This window comes from Astyanax mexicanus, chromosome 7 (genome assembly GCF_023375975.1).
Source record: "Astyanax mexicanus isolate ESR-SI-001 chromosome 7, AstMex3_surface, whole genome shotgun sequence".
NCBI classification, from domain to species: Eukaryota; Metazoa; Chordata; class Actinopteri; order Characiformes; family Acestrorhamphidae; genus Astyanax; species Astyanax mexicanus.
In genome coordinates, this window is record NC_064414.1 from 39121306 (window position 1) to 39141835 (window position 20530).

At 37.3% G+C, this 20530-nt stretch overlaps 1 protein-coding gene across 8 annotated transcripts in view; it reads left to right on the top strand.

The window, feature by feature from the left end:
• The window catches only part of map4k5 (mitogen-activated protein kinase kinase kinase kinase 5), a 45528-nt gene that overhangs the window by 2291 nt on the left and 22707 nt on the right, over positions 1–20530 (top strand). For all 8 annotated transcript variants that reach the window (XM_049481320.1, XM_007248518.4, XM_049481316.1 and 5 more), the window contains exons 2-13: positions 5484–5698; positions 11283–11340; positions 15252–15342; positions 15685–15749; positions 16826–16881; positions 17702–17749; positions 18077–18119; positions 18247–18319; positions 18479–18610; positions 18763–18825; positions 18961–19042; positions 19452–19568. In XM_049481320.1, coding sequence (XP_049337277.1) covers positions 5591–5698; positions 11283–11340; positions 15252–15342; positions 15685–15749; positions 16826–16881; positions 17702–17749; positions 18077–18119; positions 18247–18319; positions 18479–18610; positions 18763–18825; positions 18961–19042; positions 19452–19568 — 936 coding nt within the window. In that variant the 5' untranslated portion in view covers positions 5484–5590. The remainder of the gene's footprint in view (positions 1–5483; positions 5699–11282; positions 11341–15251; positions 15343–15684; positions 15750–16825; positions 16882–17701; positions 17750–18076; positions 18120–18246; positions 18320–18478; positions 18611–18762; positions 18826–18960; positions 19043–19451; positions 19569–20530) is intronic.

Below are 20530 nucleotides of genomic sequence, written 5' to 3' on the forward strand. Positions count from 1 at the left end.
ATAGCTAGATTGTTAACAACAAAAAAGATTATCTTTACATGTTAGCTTACCTACATACTTGCAGTGCTGGAATGCAAATCACATGCATACGTAGAGCTGTCCTTTAAATAGTGTATTATTTGCCTCCAGTCTGTTCCAACCATTTAACAATTTAAACACTTAATGATGTGGGTGAAGATTCCATATAACCATGACCTGATTTCTAGAACAAAATGTTAATAATAGTTATTAAATTGTTATTGTGTCATTTATGTTGCATCATGTTTTTAACCATAAAATATTTACAGTTATGTGCCAGCAATAAGAATAAACAGGAATGGGCTGCTCTCTGAATTTATCTGATTACATTTTAAAGTGGTAGTAAAATTCAGAAATGGGTCTGGGCTCTTATGGGTCAAAAGTTTTTGTTACTGTCCACCACTAGTTACAAGGTGCTAGTTAGCATTTTTATTAGAATACACGGCTATGATAGGAGTGTGCGATATTGGGAAAAAAATAGATACCGATATCTTCTATAACTTTGCCCATACCGATGTTAAACGATATTTTGCATTACTTATAAATGTTTGTAAAAGCCTTACATTGTACTAGCTTTAACTAAAATTATATTAAAATAATTATTTACACATTATATTATTGTAAACTAGGCCTGGACAATACTTCGATATCGGTATTTATCGCGATAAGAAATGTTTCAATAACGGTGATATCATTTTTGTGGTATATCGATATGTATTATTTACAGATCTGTCACGGACATGCGATTTACTGGCGTCAGCTCGCCGCACAGCTGAACACAATCAGCTTCCGTAGCTGGACTATCTCTGTGCGTGATGACGTAATCACATAGGCACGTAGCCAGATAGGCTAGGCTAGGCTAGATTTGGCTAGGCTAGGCTCGGGTCCGCTACGCATCTAAAATGCCTCGCGCTGGAGCCAAACGGAGCCGGCACGAGCGGATCCAAGGTTAAGGTAGGCTCGGTTTGCATCTGAAATGTTCCGCGCTCCGCTCGGTCCGCCTACGGGTCCGCTCGGTCCGCCTACGGGTCCGCTCGGTCCGCCTACGGGTTCGCTCGGTCCGCCTACGGGTCCGCTCGGTCCGCCTCTGGTTCGCTCGGTCCGCCTCTGGTTCGCTCGGTCCGCCCACGGGTCCGCTCGGTCAGCGGTCAGTTGCGGATCCTGTTTGTCAGCCGCGGGTCCTCTTGGCTCCCAGCGCGGGACATTTTTGATGCAAAATGAATGCCCCTGCCGCTTCCACAAGTGATTAATTGAAGGAGGGAGGTCTAATTCAGTGGTGAGGATTTGGTTCGACTCTCGGAAGGTCTGCTAAACTTCAGTTTGCTGCAAATTGTGCCGGAGAGTGGAGCCGACCAGCAGCGGTAACGTTAAAACATCTAATCTGTTCCACCACCTCAATCAGTTCCACTACATACAATATTTTCCTTATACTGGCTGAAGCACTTTTATAGCTTATGTTGTAAGTTATTTAAAGTTTATGAATCCTTTAGGTTTGTTTATTTGACGGGGATATCATGTTCCTTTTATGTTCATAAAGAGTTGTATTTTGGCTGAAGCACTTTTGTAGCTTATATTGTAACTAAGTTATTTATAGTTGATAAAGCCTATAGGTTTGTTTATTTGACGGGGAAATTTTGTTGCTTTTATGTGTATAAAGGCTTCTTGTGTTCTTTATCCTAGTTGGAACACTTTTGTTTTGATCTGTTAAATTTGTTTACAAAAGACTAAGAAGCTCTGCTTCTATCCTAATTTTAAGTTATTTTTTATTGGTAATAGTTATATTGGCTTATGTTTGATAGGGATGTCATGTTTTTATTTTGCTATATGGAAATAAAATTGAGCATTGGTTTATCTTGACTATTGTTTATTTCTTAAGTATTATAATGTTTTCGTGAAAGGAGGTTTCAAATTAAGTAGACAGTAGTAGGTACTAGGGGTGTGCCATATCATATATCACGATATTATACTCTGAAATATCGTGCCACATCACTCATCCCTAATTATCACATCAGGGTACTCATTTTTTTGCTGTTTTAAGCAAAAGGAAAAACTCACACATTTCTAATTTCCTATTAAATATTTACTAGAGACAGATTATATCTGTAAAGTGTCATTTATTTTACTTTAATACTGGATATATGGAGATATTTGGAGTGCATTATTATTATTAGTATCATGTAATTCTCAAATATTGACTTCTGTTATAAATCTGCTGAAATTATTGTTTTTTTTTAATATCTTAAAGGTGTGCAATATCATATCGTATACAATAATAAAAAAGTTTTTAGTTTTTTTGTCATATCGCCAAGAGTATCGTTATCGCGATAATACCATGAAATATTGTGATATTATTTTAGGGCCATATCGCCCACCCCTAGTAGGTACATATTTCCATTGCAGGGATTCTTAGCAGTTTTCTGAGGCCTTCTAAGTATTTATATCGATATCGGAATTATATCGTATCGACCGAAATTAAGGAATATATCGTGATATGAATTTTGGCCATATCGTCCAGCACTATTGTAAACTATTTATTTACCTGACACAAATAACAAAAAAAAACTAAAATATAGAAGAATCTGACTATTTAAATCGTAATAAACTTATCAATGTGTTTGCTGTTTGGTGATTTCTGCAGCATACATAGATAAACTATACACAATATGTAATGCACATTCACAAAAAATATATAACTTTTTATTGCATTTGTAAACCAATAACCTACTGTAAACAATATGAATTGTGTAATTTGTGCCTGCGTTATCTCTTGCAATCTGCTGCCTTTTTTGTCGTAGGGCACTTTTCTATTGAGTGACTCTGTTAAAGTTTGCGGAGTTTGTTTTGAGTGCCTTAAGCCAGGCGGACACTGTGCGATTTTAGCCCGATTTTAAGCCCGATCTGGTCGGATGCGACTGAATTTCTTGATCGGGCCGAATTTTAGCTTGATCGTGCGTCGTTTGTCGTGCAGTGTGAGAGGGGAAGCGATGTCCGATTAATTGCCCATACGAGCTGCGAATGAGCAGTCGGACGCGACCAGGGATTTCTGACATGCCAGAAATTTTGGTCGCTTGTCTCACAGTGTGAGCTGTTTTGCGGGCCGATTTCTTAACGTCACGACCTGTTTTCCCAAAAATCTGCACAGTAACTATATATAATTATTAGTCATATTTATTTCTGTCACTTATAAGGATTTATATTTATGTTCGGTACACAGACTTATAGCTTAATATAGCAGACACAGGCATTCTGCTGTTTAAGAATTTCAACAGATGCTTATTCTCAGTCAATAGCTGGAGTTTTTGAAAAGAAAAATTAAAAGAGAAAATATCTTTGACAAACATAAATTTATTTTATTTCACTTTGCTATTATATCTGAAAAATAAAGCACATTGTCAGCCTCTGATGCTGCCCGTCAATTATATAAAACTTAAAACATGCACAGAAATATAAAGCTATATTTTATTATTCGTTTCTTTTCGCCAGGGCAAATTTATTAAAATTATAAATATGTTAATTTATTAATTAAAATCTCCTCCAGTGCTCCAGAATATTAGCCACGCAAAGCCAGCTTAGCGCAGCGCGTGGCATTGCGCGCGGCATTGCCCGCATAATAACCTCTGTCTTCTAAAATAAACGTTTTAATAAATAAGGTCGGAAAAGTGTAGTAAAATTAGTGCTATAACTTACTAAAGCTAATAAATGTACTGATAATTAATCAAGATAAATCAGACAAAATGCGCTGCGTCTCTCTCTCGCTCTCTTTCGCAGCGCAGAGCTGAATTCAGCGCGAGGCTACAGAAACTCAGTTCAGTTGAATAAAAATAAGTAAGGGCCTGTAAGTACAAGCAAAGGACCTGTAAGTAAATATTGTCAAATATAAAGAATAGTTTGAGGTTTTGGTGAGCTGTTTTCATGATTTGAAACTGAAACTAACTGAAACTTTGATTAATCTGCAGAAAGCCTGGGTTATTTTGAACGAATTTTTAATGAGTTTATATTTTATATTTTTTATTTATTCATTTTAATTATTTTTCTTCTTTTATTAATCAAATCATTAAATATATATCTTCATAAGATATACATTTTTTACCTTTTATGTCAATTTTTATTATCTTTTTTAAGGTCCTATTTTTCCTTTTTTTACGTATATATTTTATTCGTCTATAATAAATGTCAGTTTTTATTTCTATTTTTTATATATTTTTTAAATCCCTTTTAAACTGTTAATGCTCAGCGGCACTGTAAAGGAGGGTCCCTATCCAGTGTGAATAACCGATTGCTTGTTTAATATTCAGTGTTTCAAAACCAGTTTTTACATAAACAATAAACAGAATAAAAAATAAAATTATTTTATTTTATTTAAGCTGCTGGTGTTTCTTTCGCAGCCTGACGTGCAGTCATTTTTCTATGCGCTCTCCTTCTGTAAAACGGACAACCCGTAGAGTCCACGTCGCCTCAGCCACCTGCGAGTCCATGTACGTCTCTTCCGTGGACTTTCAGCGCACAAATAAGTAAAGCTAAGCGCTTTCTTTTGCAAGGCGTTGTGTTGAAGCGAGAGTTTGTACGCAAAGAAAGCTCCGCCTACGGGCTGCGTTTAGACGTGCAGTGTAAGCTCCCCCGTCGCAGCAGGTCAGTCGGACCGTACAGTGTGTGCAGATGAATCGCAGGCGTTGTTCATACACGACAAACGATTCAAACGTGCAGTGTGAGCTCTCCAGAACGCATCCGATTAAAAAAATCGCACAGTGTCCGCCTGGCTTTAGGTGGCTGTCTTGGGCAGCGGGCTCCTAAAGCTTTTCGTACTCCTCATACTCTGTGCGCTGGTTTGACGGAACAGGTTAGTTGTCGATCTTTAATGACAAACGCTTACTTTCAGAGTTTACATATTGCCGTCCGTTGTTTGAGTAATGTCCACCCTTTCGAATCCAAACCACCTGCACTCAAGTGAAGATTATCCTCGTCTGGGAGATTAAATCCAGGGTAGTAGACTGGGAGGCTGGCGGTGTCTGAACCTTTTCCTCTGATACAGCGTATTCGCTCATTTTCAGCGTTGTTTTAGCCAGCTAAACTAGCGCTAGCTTTGGCCTATGCTAGTACAATGTATGGGCACACTCAATGCGCATGCGCAGCAAGCTATTCTAAAGCTAGACTCGTGGAGTCTGCGCTCTGACTGATGTTTTTTCCTCAGTGATTAGCATACTCGATATCGCCAGCTTGCACATCGTTAACACAGCAATTAAGATATTATCGTGGACGATATATATCGCACACTCCTAGGCTATGATCAAACAAGTCATTAAACCCTCTCATAGGTAGTTTAGCTGGCTAAACTGTGATGTCAGATAAATGTAGTCTTCAGGAAATAAATAGACTGAGTGCCTAAACAGGCTTGATGTCATTAAAACTTAGTTGTGGATTAAGGCTTACACACATTCTGATGCATGTCTGTTATTCTTTCTACTCAGAAAAATGACCCAAGAAAAGCGAGATCTTTGATGCAGTAGTTGGAAAACCAAGAACCCACCCACATATCATCACTTCCAGCGGCGTGGTTCTCCCCAGTAACTGGAGAATGGATCCCCTTTCCAGGCCCAGCGGCGAGATTCAGCGCAGGAACCCCCAGCAAGACTTTGAGCTCATCCAGAGAGTTGGGAGTGGGACATATGGAGATGTGTATAAGGTATCTGGCGATATATATTGAACTATATGATAAGGTGCTTACAGTAGTCCATAGCTCAACCAACACTGTGTTTGATGTTTGCTTTATTAGTTTTACACTGGTGCAGCAAGACGCCAAAAAGATGCACATTATGTTCCATCCACATCAGTGCAAATCTTAGGAAGCAAACTAGACCACACATGTCTTGAACAATTAGCTTTGGTTGTCATGAGAAAAATACTTTTTTTTTTTTTTTTTTTAAAGCTGCTAAGCTTATTCAGCTGTGAACTAGATTCTGCAAAATGTGAAGATTCTTCCATAAACAAGCTCTTCCAAACGGCAAATTGAATTCTTTTCAATTTGCTTAACATTGAAGACATTAAGATCTCAATGTTTAATTTGATCTCAGATGTTTAAGCCGTCCTGTTTCAGCTTAGTAAAAATATGACAACATGTGACAATATGACAGATGTTTTTTGTTCCCAGGTGTTTTTTGTCAGGGTACAGTTATTAGCATAAATATGTACTCTTGGTCTCAGCCCTGTGCATTGCCTAAAAGTCAGGTGAGAACATTTAGTGGGAGAAAAGTAAATCATTTTTGTAATTGAGAAAAGGAGGAAAACAATAGTTTTTGGAATTTCCTAAACAGACTTACTTGTATTAACAACCAGACATCAAACGGGTTGTTCAAGGAAAACAGCATCAGTTGATGAATTGCATCGTGAGAACTGTAAAGAACAATCCAAAAATAGCAAACAGTGACATCACCGCACCAGGGCAGGGGTGAAGGTATCACAATCCACTGTTCGGAGAATTCTTTGAGATCATAAATGTTGAGGCTAACCGCACCATTTAGATCTCTCATCAACAGGATAAGTCAGAAGGTCAGATGAGAATTTGCAAAAAAAAAATCTAGATAGATGGACCACAATATTTAAAATGCAAAGTCTTGTGGACTGACTATTACAAAAAGTAATAAAAAGGCCAAAGTGTGGCAGAAAAAATGATCTATTTATGATACAGAACACACAAGGCCATTAGTCAAGCTAGGTGGAAGTAGTATTGTCGTCACTAAATTTTATTGATGATATTAATCAGGCTTGTAGCAGCAGAATGAATTCAGGGGTCTTTAGAAACTTCAGATAGTGTCTCTGTCAATTTGTAGAGAAATATATACAACCTAATTATTATTAGCAGAATTGTGCACTAAGATAAGACACAAAACGCATTGCTAGCACATCATTTATCCAGTTTGGGGACCATAAGGGGGAAGAAATGGAGGTCAATCACAAGCCCAATTGAGTATGCATTTCACCTCCTGAAGAGGAGACCAAATGGAGAAAGTACCCAAAAAAGATAATACAGCCGTTTGGTGATTTCAGTGGGATGCACTTACCTGTTTGTATAACTTTTGTCTGATAGAAATATTGGGTGGTCTGCCATCATTAGTATTTTGTTCCGTTTGTTGTGTTCCATTTGATTTGTGATGTTTTCTTTTAGTGGGAGTGTTAGGGATAGGAGAGTGTAGTTAGGAACAGGTTCTTTTTTAGAGAGGGTTGATGAGCCAGTTTCAGTCCTTTCCTGGATTAGCATGCCAGGCAGAGTGTAGCCTACTTCTGGGCAATCTGTTTTTGTTGTGTTGAAAGTGTTTAAAAGGTTCCCTGCTGTATAGGTCTCGATTTTGGTGTGAAAGAAAACAAGGTAATTATTTTTTGTAAAGAGAGTATAGCCTTAAATTTGAGCTTCTAATAAATAATAGAATTGTTTGTATAAGTTATCTTCTGTTAAAGCATCCAGATGTCAGATCCTTGTTGCTCTTCAGAAATAGCCTTAAGTGTTCTGTCCTGCCTTTCCTACGTCAGAAATCTCATTCAAGAAAACCACTCTTACAAGTTTTTCCTGTGTGTGCAGTTTACTTTTTCCCTTTGAACATTCTATGCACGTAGAATACATTTTGTCTTCTGTTTGGGTGTTTTAAATGAGCATTTCATTGAAGTTGACAGTGTGTGGCAAATGCTGACAGTAATAGTATGAATAATTTGTTTTTCATAAATTAATTGAGTAACTTAAAAATCTTTGATGCTGAGGTTTTGATGAAATGTGAAAAGGAACAGCATAGTCAGGGTTGTAGCACGAAGCACTAAATGCTATTCTGAATTTATGATGGTTCCCTAATGGCCTTTTGCCGTAACAGGTGTGCCACTGTGCTCATGTTTGAAGGAAATGTTTAAATACACAACAGGTAATGGTTGAAGGTTTTAGATGAATAACCCCAGCATCTCAGATTACTGGAAATATTGCAGATGGTTTTGTTGATTTTTTTAAGTCAAAAATATCCAGGGGCCAATATAAAATGAAATACTTAGTGATGTTCTGCTGTTGTCTTTTCTTATATTAAAGCAGAAACAACACAGTCTCTGTTCACATAGGCCAAGACATGAGAAGATATGTGAGGTGTGGGTTATGTTATGTTCTTTTGACACATCGTGGTTGGCTGGTCAGGCTGCTATTGAGTAATGTTGCTTGTGTGGTGAGGAGGGAGTGCTGAAATTCTAGATGAACCATGAATATGTCATGAGAAAAGTCTTCTGATGTTGAGATCTGAAACGTTTGACAGTGTACATAAGACTCCATTTATGGGATTATTGCAAGACTGGGTACTATTTGCTTTTAAAAGGTTCAAAGTCCTAATGTACTCCTGGCTGTTAATCTAACACACTCACACACACACACACACACACACACACACAGGGATTTAGAGGGAGCAGACTCTCTGGACATTCCTGGAAACCTGGTGAAAGTAGCAAAGTTTCCATTCATCCGGCAGAGAACTTCCTCAGGCCAGGAGGGAGCTCTCTCTTTGTGCATGTGTGTGTTTCTGTGCTCACGCGTGCAGTATATGCTTTGCTACTGTTATTGTTTGGTGGACATCCTTCCTTTCGGTCAGTTTAGCCACTACGCCATTAGGAACTATAGTACAGCTTGCAGCCTCTGTAGGCCACTGAGCGAAATGCTGGAGATCAGTAGCTGGTGCTGCTACCATGTGAGTTTAACAGATCTGTAACAGCAGACTGTGATTGCCTGACGAGTGTAAAGCATCGTCAGTCTGATAAGATAACATAACCCAGCCTTTGTCAGTCACTTACGTGCACCGTAGCTACTGTGTAATAAATCGTTATCTTTCAGGAATTGTATTGACTGATGCTTAGCAATTGCCCTCAAACAGGTCTATAAGTAGAGCAATTTTTATAACATTCTTGCCCTTATTAATAGCATGCTGTCATCTCCTGGTGTATTTCCTATTGGTTCCACGTCTGTGCCACATCAACAACAACTCAATCAGCAACTGCTCAACTCGTGGTTATGCCTTATAGGTCTGCAACGAATGACTGTTTTAGTAGTCGACTAATCTGCCAATTTTTTTTTTGTTCATCCATCACAATTATTTTTTGTCATGCCCTCCATTTGTACTTCTTACTGAGGACAGCTAAACATTTAGGCCCCAAGACCAATTTTTCAGTACATTTTGATAGTTTGATATGCCTGTATTAAAGTAAAAAATTAAAAAAGTATATTATAGGACACCTTTACATGGACTGGATGTAATTTTCAGAAGTTTCTAGGATACCTGTATGTATGTTTTTTCTTACTTCTTTCCCAAGGAGATAAGAAAATAATATATATTTTTATTAAAGCCTGTAATTACTATAGCATATAACTTAATTTTAATGGAGTGGAAAGAGGTCAGTATCTCTCTAACACTTAGTCAGCTAACGTTAGTTTTACTAATGTTAGTAATGTTAATGAAGTAGTGAAGCATGTTGCCTCTACCGCTCGCTGCCTCTTTCCCGTTTCTCATGCACTGAAAGTTCCACCCACACTGAAACCTATTGGCCAACTAAGCATGAGGAGAGGCCAATCAGATGTTTAGGATTTGTCACTATCTTACGATGTGTGTCTTCCTCTCTCACTTTTTTTTCCTCTCACATGCACTCTCTCTCACTCCATCACACAGTACAATGAAATTTCGGGTCAACACTTTTTTTTGTAGTCAACGTTATCAATTATACCAACGATTCGTTGCAGCCTTAATGCCTTAACATCTGGTCAGTCAGCAGCAACACTTTAGCCTCAAAGCAGCCTTGCATGCATTTAAGTAGCCTGCATTGTGAATGCACATCGATGTTGTCTTTATTGGAACTGACCCATTATAACACTTTTAAGTTGGGCACAATAATGTATAGGGTTTTGGAGCGATTCAGGTCCCTAGTTGAAGTACATCATCAGCCCCTGCTTGGTTTTAGTTGCATGCTTTTTATGTAGTAGTTTTGTTCTTTCACACATTCACATACTTTCACAGGTTCACACATACTCCTTGTGTGCATGCACACACGCTTCCTCTCTGTCTCTCACATGTGCAGTTCCTCTCTCTCTCTGTCTCTCTCTGTCTCTCTTGCATTTTATGTTTGATACCAAGAAATCACATGATTTTTACAAGGACTGTGTACAGGCAGGATCCTGGTGATATATGTATCATAATACAGGGTCACAGTACAACATATTGTGGTATTGTCAGAGAATGTATTACATTTTTAAATAAAAATATAAGAAAACTGATACATTATTTAAAAAAATGTGCCTGTACATTAGCATATACAACTCTATGAATTATTGGATTAACTTTTTATTTTTTTAAGGGTGAGTTTAGAAAAATAAATTAAAGGATTTTGTACTGTTACGACTCAAGGAAGGGCTTGTCAACCTGCCTACACAATCACATTTTACTGTGTCATGTGATATAACCTAGCATTGCTGCAGGTGGACACACCTGAATGTGGGACATTGAACATACTGTATCTATTACTCAGATTTAGGCTTGCTAGTGGATGACATTTGCTGTGGACAAGAAAATTGTTACTCATAGTACGGTATCATAAAGTCCAATAAATAAGTAACAGTAAATTTGATGTGAAACCCTCTGCTTAAAACAGTGCTTTCTCTTTTTTAAACATAGTTAAATATGATAGTTAAATAGTTTATATTTGCCTGTTATCAGCCCTAGTCTGAGGAAGGTGATGTTTCACATGCAGTCACCCTGTAAAGTTTAAGTGTATAGCTGGGGCCTGTCATTGGACCTCTTGAATCATAGCCAGGTTCTTAAACTTTCTCTCCTTTTGCGATTCTAAATTTTAGGTCCAGCACATGACTCTCTGAACTTCAGTAGCACTTGGTAGCTTAAGTTTCCACTCCTCTGCTTGTGTTCTGCACTCCCTTTTACGTAAAAGTGATGGAAAATGGCATGTGTGCGTGTTTGTGTGTGAGTGGGAGATGAAGTAAGACCAACTTCCAGCCCCCGTTTACCATTAGTCTGGATTTGAGACTCGTACTGACCTACTTCCACATGGAAACATGTGCCAGGACTGCATTTTTTTGCCTCTGTCTCTCTCTAACACACACACAGACAAACACAGAGACAAACGCTACTGACACAGCTGCCAGCACCTTCCAGATTACAGCTTCCAGCAGCCACAGTGCATATTTTTATGTTCTGCTCTAAAATGAAGGAATCCTGCTTGTTAAAACTCAGTGTCTTTGTGTTTTTCAGGCTCGTAACATCTCCACGGGAGAGCTAGCAGCTGTAAAGATCATTAAATTGGAGCCAGGTGAGTTTCGGCTTCAGCCGTGCTTTAGACTGCCCCAACTGAGACCTTAACTTTCCAGAATAACATTCTAACCACTGGCCTGTAGAAATTCCTGTAGAAATCTCAGCTAGTATTTCTCGTAACACATCTGGCACATATCCCTGTTCACTAATAGTGTGTAACTTCCACTAGTACACTTAAAAAGTAAAAAGAAAGCTAGCATACACATCTTGTAGTAGGCCTGCCATTATACGTTTTCTGCCGAAATATTTTCTCAGTAAATGTTATATTTGAACAATATTACAGCATAATAATGTATTTATACCCATTTACAAAGGTCAGCAAACTTTTAAATAATAATAATTTGGAATGTGTACTGTTTTAGTCCACTCTGTATATGGTGGCACCAGTTTTGATGCACTGGTCATTGCATGACCACCTAAAATATTGGTAGAATTAATTCTTATGTAAACTAACATGCAAACAAACACAATGGAAGATACCAAGGTCAACCTAACATATTGAGGTCATGTCCATTATTTTATAATTGGTCAAAAACATATTATTGAGGCAGGCCTATCTCCTAGATTTGTTTCAATCAAAAGCTTAGTTTTTGATTCTGGAGGTCCGCCAGAGCTGATATGAGTTGAGCGTCTGTCCCTTCCGTTTCCCTAATGACAACAGAATCTGTGCGTGATGGTATTGTCACAAGTGTTTTAATTGTAGACCACCATTTTTCAAAAGAGACAGGCACTCTTTTCCTCTTCCAGGAAAAAACACAGCCACTGTCTACATGTATACTGCACTCCAGCAAACTGCTTGTTTCTTCTAATTGCAAGTTTAGACTTCTCAGAAATATATAAGTTGTACCTAGACTCTAGGATGCTATGATTATTATAGCTAATTTCATGATATATGATTTAATTACTTGTTATTAAATATGGGTAATTAACAGTTGTTTAGTCGTATGTCTTCTAAATCCACTGTCCATTTTATCAATTTATCAAAAGCACTTAATAGTTCTATGGTAAAAGTCTGTAGACCTTCTCTGCATTTATTGTTAACTCTGCTCTTGAATAGTTAGGATCCCGCAGTACCACCACAGAACAGGTATACTTTGGGTGGTATACTTTGGGTAGTAAATGTGTTTCACTGGTACAAGTGAACTAAAGTGTTACTCCTGCACTGAGAGTAGACCACCAACCAGAAAGATCTTACCAACATCGTCCTGTGGACAGCATCTTGTGATCACAGATTAAAGATTAGTGCGTGACCAACACAAACTGTTCAGCAACAGATGAGCTTCTCTCTCTGACTTTAAGGTGAACTAACTAGGTATGAGTGTGTAAGAGTGAACAGCAATTGGACACAGTGTTTAAAAACTCCAGCAGCACTGCTGTGGCTGACCACTTAAGCAATTACAACACAGACAAACACGCTACCATATCAGCATCACTGAAGTGCTGAAAATGAGCCACCAACCAATTCATACCTGCTTTGAAGGCTCATGACCACTAAAGCAGAGTAAAATGAGGATAATAATGTATTAAATAAAATACCTTTTCCTACAGCATGCAGAGAAAGTTCATGGTAATGAACATCAGGCATTCTAAAGAGGTCCTTTTAAATAGTTAAATAGTCGTATTAAACAGTTGTTCTCACTTAGCCTACAGGAGCGAGATGGTTGTCTAGAGAAGGTGTGTGGGCTTAAATTATTTTGCAAATTAAATTTTTCCCTTATTTTCCTAAATGGATGATGCAAATGACAATCAGTATAATAAAAGTCATCACCTGTTGAAAATCGAATTTTGTTGAACAAGCCTCACGATGATAACAGTATATTCTTCAAAAAAAAAAAAAAACTTTAAATGCACTGTTCCAAATTATTATGCACAGCAGAGTTTCAAAGCATTTTGTAGGTTGTAAAAACTAAAATTGGTAATTTGTTGAATTTGCAGAATTAGCTGGATTTAACATTCACTGAAATCAAAAGCTATTTCAATCAAAAACATCCTAAGAGGCTTACATGTTAACATAGGAACCCTTCTTTGATATCACCTTCACAATACTTGCATCCATTGAACTTGTAACTTTTTGGGCAGTTTCTGCTTGAATTTCTTTGCATGATGTCAGAATAGTTTCCAGAGCTGCTGTTTTGATGTGAACTGCCTCCCATCCTCATAGATCTTGGTTCTTCTTTTTGTACCATGGAAGAAAGTGGTCAGTCAGAAACTATATACTTTGCTGAGGTCATTTTCACACCTTCAGGGACCCTAAAGGGGCAACCAGCTCTTTCCCTATGATTCCGGCCCTAAACGTGACTCCGCTTTCTCCTTGCTGATATCGCAGCCTTGTTGGAACATGGTGGCCATCCTTCAACCATCCACTACTCCATCTATCTGAACCATCCAGGGTTGCACGACATTCATCAGTTAACAAGACTGTTTGGAAATTAGTCTTCATGTTTGTCTGGACCGTTTCTGCTTGTGAGCTCTGGTTAGGGGAGACCGAATAGTAGGTTTATGCACCACAGCAAGCCTCTGGAGGATCTTACACCTTAAAGATTTTTTTAAAAAGCACTTCACTGTATATGTATAAAATTTGTCTAACACACTTCTTTTAGAAATTAAAATAATTTGTTTCCCTTCCATATTCAGTCCAGCCATTTCTGCTGATTTCAGCCCACAATTGATGCCCATTAATACTTCATGGCCTAGTATAACTAAATGTTTTACTAGTTGATTTCGCAAATACTATTTGACCATTGTTCTTTTAATGTTAATTACAGCACAGTAGGGTGTTGTGTATGAAATGTCTTGTATTTATGTATCTGTGAAGCATCAAAGTATTAAACATACTTATTTAATTCCTGTACCTGCAGTAACTAATATGGGACATCAGTGTATGGTTTCAGATAAAAGATCACTTGCTTTTGTCTGTTGTTCAGCATTGCAGAAAGGGCCAAGATATGTGACGGGCACTTTCACACATGCTCACCACACTCATTCTCAGTCTCTAGAACATTTAGGATGCATAGCTTGTTGACTGTGAAGAAAACGGAAGTGGTAAGGGCTGCGAGTTTGTAGATCAGAATAAGAGCGTGCCAGGAGATTGTTTCTTGCTATTTTGACACTTATTTTGACGCGCTGTAGATGATCTAGACTGCATTTCTGTGGTCGAGCAGTCAGCATAGAGGCCATTGTGTTCTAATATATCAACTTGAAAATCTGTGTGGGGGGGTTTTGTGTAAACTAGTTCTGTACTGAGCTCTGTGTAAATGTAATTTATTAGCATTAAGCTAACATTCATTATTGGAGCTGTAACTTAAAGTTGTGTCAGTGTCATATGTCATTTTTTGCTGCAGGCTATGTTAGCCCTAAATCTTATCGTAAACGGTAAAGCTGATCAGCTGGATTTATGGCTAAATGGAGTCTTGGCGCTATTCTCAGGCCTCATTCTGCTCTAAAGCAGATTTACTGTGGCACTTAAGTTGTATATAGTACTGTTAAGCTCACACACTGGGTGTATTTATGTGTAATTGTTTGTGTTTATAAACCAGTCACTAGCTTTCTAACTAGATTTAGACTGATGTTTAATCATTTAAGATTTTGGATTCATGGAATTCTTATGTAGTAGATTTAAATACATTTTAAGTCCTTCAGTTGATTTGTTGGTGTGAGTGTTTTCATTCAGAATCTTTTTACTCCCTTGCCAGCTCTGCTAGCAAAAGTTTACCATGCGTAGCTCAAAATTGACTTAAATTAAATAAATGAGTGAATGCCTGAATTGTTGCTTACCTTTCCCTTGACTCAGGGTTAACTATTCTTTATACAGTTGTGATTTTCTGCTGGGGAAATTTAAAGAGCATGTTTCTGCTGTATCATGTCCACTGTGACAGTGTTTCACGCATCTCTTGTTGTTTGTTCTTTTAGGAGATGACTTCTCGATCATCCAACAGGAAATCTTCATGGTGAAAGAATGCACTCATCACAACATAGTGGCCTACTTTGGCAGCTACCTCTGGTATGGCCAAACTGCAGATGGTTTGTGTGGGTGCTAAAATGTTTGTAGTATAATCTACAGGAAGTAGCACATAGCCCTTTTCTCAGACACAAAGAAAACCGGTAACTGGTTTCCTTGTTTTTTTAAAGTAAGAGTAGAATATTTGCAGAGTGCTGTCTTTGTTTTGGTTAGAGGTTGCATGTAGATTTTAGAATAAATCTAAATACTTTAGTAGCATCCTTACTGGATAATTTGAATAAGTTGAAAGTAATGTGACTGAGTGAATTAAAATTCTTAAAAAATACACACACACAAATAAAGAAATGAACAAACTTTTCACTCTGTTTCTGCCTTTCCTTACAGTCGTGAAAAGTTGTGGATCTGTATGGAGTACTGTGGAGGAGGTTCATTGCAGGACATCTATCATGGTATGAGCTTTGTGTGTTTGATTCTCATTCTCAATTATCTGTCCTTTTTTGATGTTTGCTTATTTTAACTCTTAGGTCGTTTTGTTGCTGTTGTAATTACTTTCAGTCTCTAAATGCTTTTCTGAAGAGTTATGGGCTCCTCTGTGTTAAATTGGCTCTATATGCAAAACAAAAAGGGTATGTTAAATAAAAGTATGTTTTTGTGTGAAACTATGGAGTGATTTAAGATTTTTTTTTTTGTGTTGGGCAGTGTGTGCAGACCTCTGATCAGAACCCTGATCACTGTGGCGTTTGCCCTGAAACCTCCCAGTGAATGTTTACCTGTGCAGTTCTGAGCGAGGGGAAGACACACACTGTATTCTCTTCAAAAGCTTGTTTAGCATTAGTTTAGTTTAGTTGTTTTATATTTTTTCTGGCTATATGAACACTAAGCAAAGAGCTTAGAGAGCTGTCTCTAGCCGTGCAACTTTAGAGGAAGAGAACAAATTTATTCAGTTTTATTTGCAAAAACGCCCACTGAAGTTCTTTCTGATGTAGTTGTAATTATTGCAGTTGTCCATGATATTCCCATTTTGACACCCTGCTCACATGTACAGTACCAATCAAATGTTTGGAACCACCCTTTCTCATTCAACGTTTGTCTTTATTTGTATTATTTTCTACATACAAAGATTTCGAAACTAGTATGTTTTTGACAGACAAAATAGGACTGTTCAGAGGTGCTGAACACTTTCAGGCTGTTTTTTCTTCAATCTATAGTCCAGCTCGTCCCAAACTATTTTAGTAGGGGGAAGACTGGGTGACTCTGGAGGCCAAACACGTATTTTTTACTTCATAACTCCATTCATAGTTTGTTTGTCTTCAGTATTAATCTACATGCACAGAATAGTTAAAAAAAAAATTCTAACTAGTACTGTATATAATAAGTGATCTTTGTTTATATGTACAATCCTATAACTGATTGTGAATGTTTACACTCATTTTAATATCTGTGGATTTTAATATATGTGTATCTGTGTGTGTCTGTCTGTGTTTGTGTTGCTGTGTGTGGTGGGTGTTTGTTTTTGCATACGCAGTTACGGGTCCTCTGTCTGAACATCAGATTGCTTATGTGTGCAGAGAGACGTTACAGGTAAGGTGTTCTGTGTCAGAAATAACCTTTTTTTTTACTTTCCTAAAAGCAAAATATGATAGAAAAGTAAACGTAAGTGAGATTCCTCTTGGTGGTGATCATTAGGTACGAATAAGTATCACAAGTAACGTTTAATTCATCCACATTAACAATTAAACTGATGTGACCCTGAAACAATTGTTTTTCGATAGCTAAACTGGAATGAAAACATGATTTATTTAGAGTTATTTACCAAAATTAAATGTTCTTTTTATTATTTTAAGCTCTGTTCAGACAGGGTTTAGTTTTATAGTGGGGATACATAGTTTGTGTATAGTATTTATTACCTGAGTTTCTCAGTGATTTTATTACTGTCCAGATGCGCATATCATATACATATAAATTGGCATACAGAAACTCCACTGTATCCTATGTAATAGTTTTAGACATTTAGTTTCATAATGAATGGCACATATACTTCTAATTGTTTAAGTCTGCAGCAAATCTCAAATCCAGAATATGAACTTAAGGATTTCTAATACAGGCGAAGATTCTGGGTGCTTTAAGTAGTCATGTTAGTGTAGCATCTATAGCCTGTATGTTCCACTAATTTTTATTTACATTATTAGTGGAAGTGGGCTTTAACGTTGTTTACCATTAATTGTTTTTTTGGAGATGATTGTAGTGATCAAACCAAGTAGCCACTCCCATCTGTCACTTCTTTCACATGCGAATCAGACATGAATTTTACAGACAATCTGTATTAAAATGATTTTTATTTTTTCTTTCGACCCTTTCATTTGTGTGTTTTTTGTTTATTGTTTTGTGTGTTTTTGTTTAGGGTCTGGGTTATCTCCACTCTAAAGGGAAGATGCACAGAGATATCAAGGTACCTCTATTCTGTGTGTGTGTGTGTGTTATCAGAACTGGTTGGAATTACTTGGCCTCTTCTATGCTTCTCTGCTTCCTCCTGTTGGCAAAAATGCTGACATCAAACAGAGGCTTTCTTCCAGTACTTCTAAAAGTTGTAGGAACTTCCTTATAGCTGAAATACTTGTGATGTCATGTTTTATTGCTTAAAAGTATGTGCGCATGTTCAGCTGCCATAATTCTCAGTATGACATGGTTAATCTGTAAACACCATTGCAAGATACACACATTATATCTGTAACCTTTACGTTCATAACAGCTTCTCTTTTTTGTGCTGTTTGTATAGGGGGCGAATATTTTGCTCACTGACAATGGAGATGTCAAACTAGGTGAGGATTTGTGGGGTTTTTTTAGGAGATACTATTATCTATATTTTTTATATATTTGTTACTTCTATATCATCAAGTTAATTTTGTGACTGATGTGAAATCTAAGCCAGAATTCTTTTCATTGCAGCTGATTTTGGAGTTGCAGCAAAAATAACAGCCACCATTGCCAAGAGGAAATCATTCATTGGCACCCCCTACTGGTATGTCTCAAACAGAACGGAAAAAACACAAACTGAATGATTTGTGGAGATTAGAGTTATCTATATAACTGTTATTAGATATGCTTGTAACCTGGATATTATGCAGAAAACATGCAAGCCTTTAACCTAAGTCTTGTGTGTGTTTGTGTATATATGAAGGATGGCTCCTGAAGTGGCTGCTGTAGAGAAGAATGGAGGTTACAATCAGTTGTGTGACATCTGGGCTGTTGGAATCACGTCAATAGAACTCGCTGAATTGCAGCCACCCATGTTTGACCTGCACCCAATGAGGTACACAGAGACACACTCACACAAACACATTATCTATATTTAGTGACACTTATAGCTGTATTAAATATGTTTGTTGTCAATATGTTTGTGGCTAACTTTATTTTAACTACTATTTGTGCATATGCTAACTGCTTCTACCATTGTGTTTGCAGGGCTTTGTTCTTAATGTCCAAAAGCAGCTTCCAGCCACCTAAATTAAAAGACAAGATGAAATGGTGAGTGTGGATCTGAAATTTGTGATGTGGAATTTATGATGTTTTTATGAAACACTATTAATTCACTGTTCTGTGATCCCAGCTCCTTTACTTTTACTCATTTCTTATCTTTTAAACATTCTTCCTTTTATATAGGTCAACAGCCTTCCACAACTTTCTTAAAGTGTCTCTCACCAAGAACCCCAAGAAGAGACCCACAGCTGAAAAACTGCTCATGGTATAAGCACACCCTCTTACTAACCTCCAGCTTTCTTTACTGTTGTACTGTTATAATCTGGTTGCTTTATACTTCTCCTTGGTAGCATTTAGACATTGACCGATATCTTACATTTTTTTACACTTGCAGACTTTGTCTGTAACTTTGATAGTTTTTGACTGTGGTTGATATTATGAAGCTATAAGAAGCCCATTATTAAACCAGATACGAGGAACTAAATTTCCTGACATTCAGTATAATCTAAATAATGAGGTAAAAAGGAAGATGACAAATACGGATGTTTATTATAGTCTATGTACTTTGCATGTAGGAACACTAACCTTGTTGTTTGCTCTGTTTTCAGTTTTCTGTTTAATTTACGTATTTAAATTAAACGTGTGTCTCTGTGTTTGTGTGTGCCTGTGTGTAGCATATGTTTGTAGCTCAGACAGGCTTGACGCGAAGACTTGCAGTGGAGCTGCTGGATAAGATGAATAACCCAGACAACCATCCCCACTATACAGAGGGAGACGAGGATGACCTGGAGGTAAAGAGTGTGTGTGTGTGTGTGTGTGTGTGTGTGTGTGTGTTTGTGTGTTTGTGTGTTTGTGTGTGTGTGTGTGTGTGTGTGTGTGTGTGTGTGTGTGTGTGTGTGTGTGTGTGTGTGTGTGTGTGTGTGTGTGTGTGTGTGTGTGTGTGTTTTTATGTATTTGTGTGTGCATGTTGTTTGTTAGTAGTGTGACGAGACGCTCATCCTACAAGACCACGAGACACAATATTGGGTTCCTGAGAACAACGAGTTATATACATATACACATTACAAGATGACTTAAAAAGTCAAATATATTAGATTTTTTGGAAGTTATTATCTTGTAATGGAGGTTAATTAAAATTTACCCTAAATTATGAGTTGTATGATTTATCATATGTAGGAAAATAAAGAACTTAATGCAAGCTGCAGCTGGTTTTACAACTTTTCTTATGTATGCCCTCACATGAGTCTTGTTAGACTTTAAAACTATTGTAAGGCTCCCCCCAGTGAGGGTTCTGAATACAACTGGTAACCCTCCTGCTCTCTGTAATTTATAACCTTGTGTTACACGTACTTAAAATGCACTGGTACCGATCAACCACAGCTTGTTTTTTGCTTTTGATTGTTCCTTAGCGTATAAATTATAAGAGAGACTACCTATAGCTATTTAAATATTACATTACATTTAGAAAATTAGTTTTTAGCTGTTATTAGTCATTGATGTATATATTTAATTATTTATTTACTACCATTATAATATCATTTCTCAGGCATACTATTGATCATGTATGGCTATTTTCTGATTTGAAACGTTCAATCACAGAACATGTTATTTTAACTTTTGGAAAGGGAAATTTAAATGAGCTGCAGATTGGACTTTTACTGTTGGTTTCTTGTCTCTTGTATAAGAGAGACAATGTATGGAATTCTGATGTATATAAAAAAAAATGACTCCATGCTTCTTTGTCCTGTCTGTG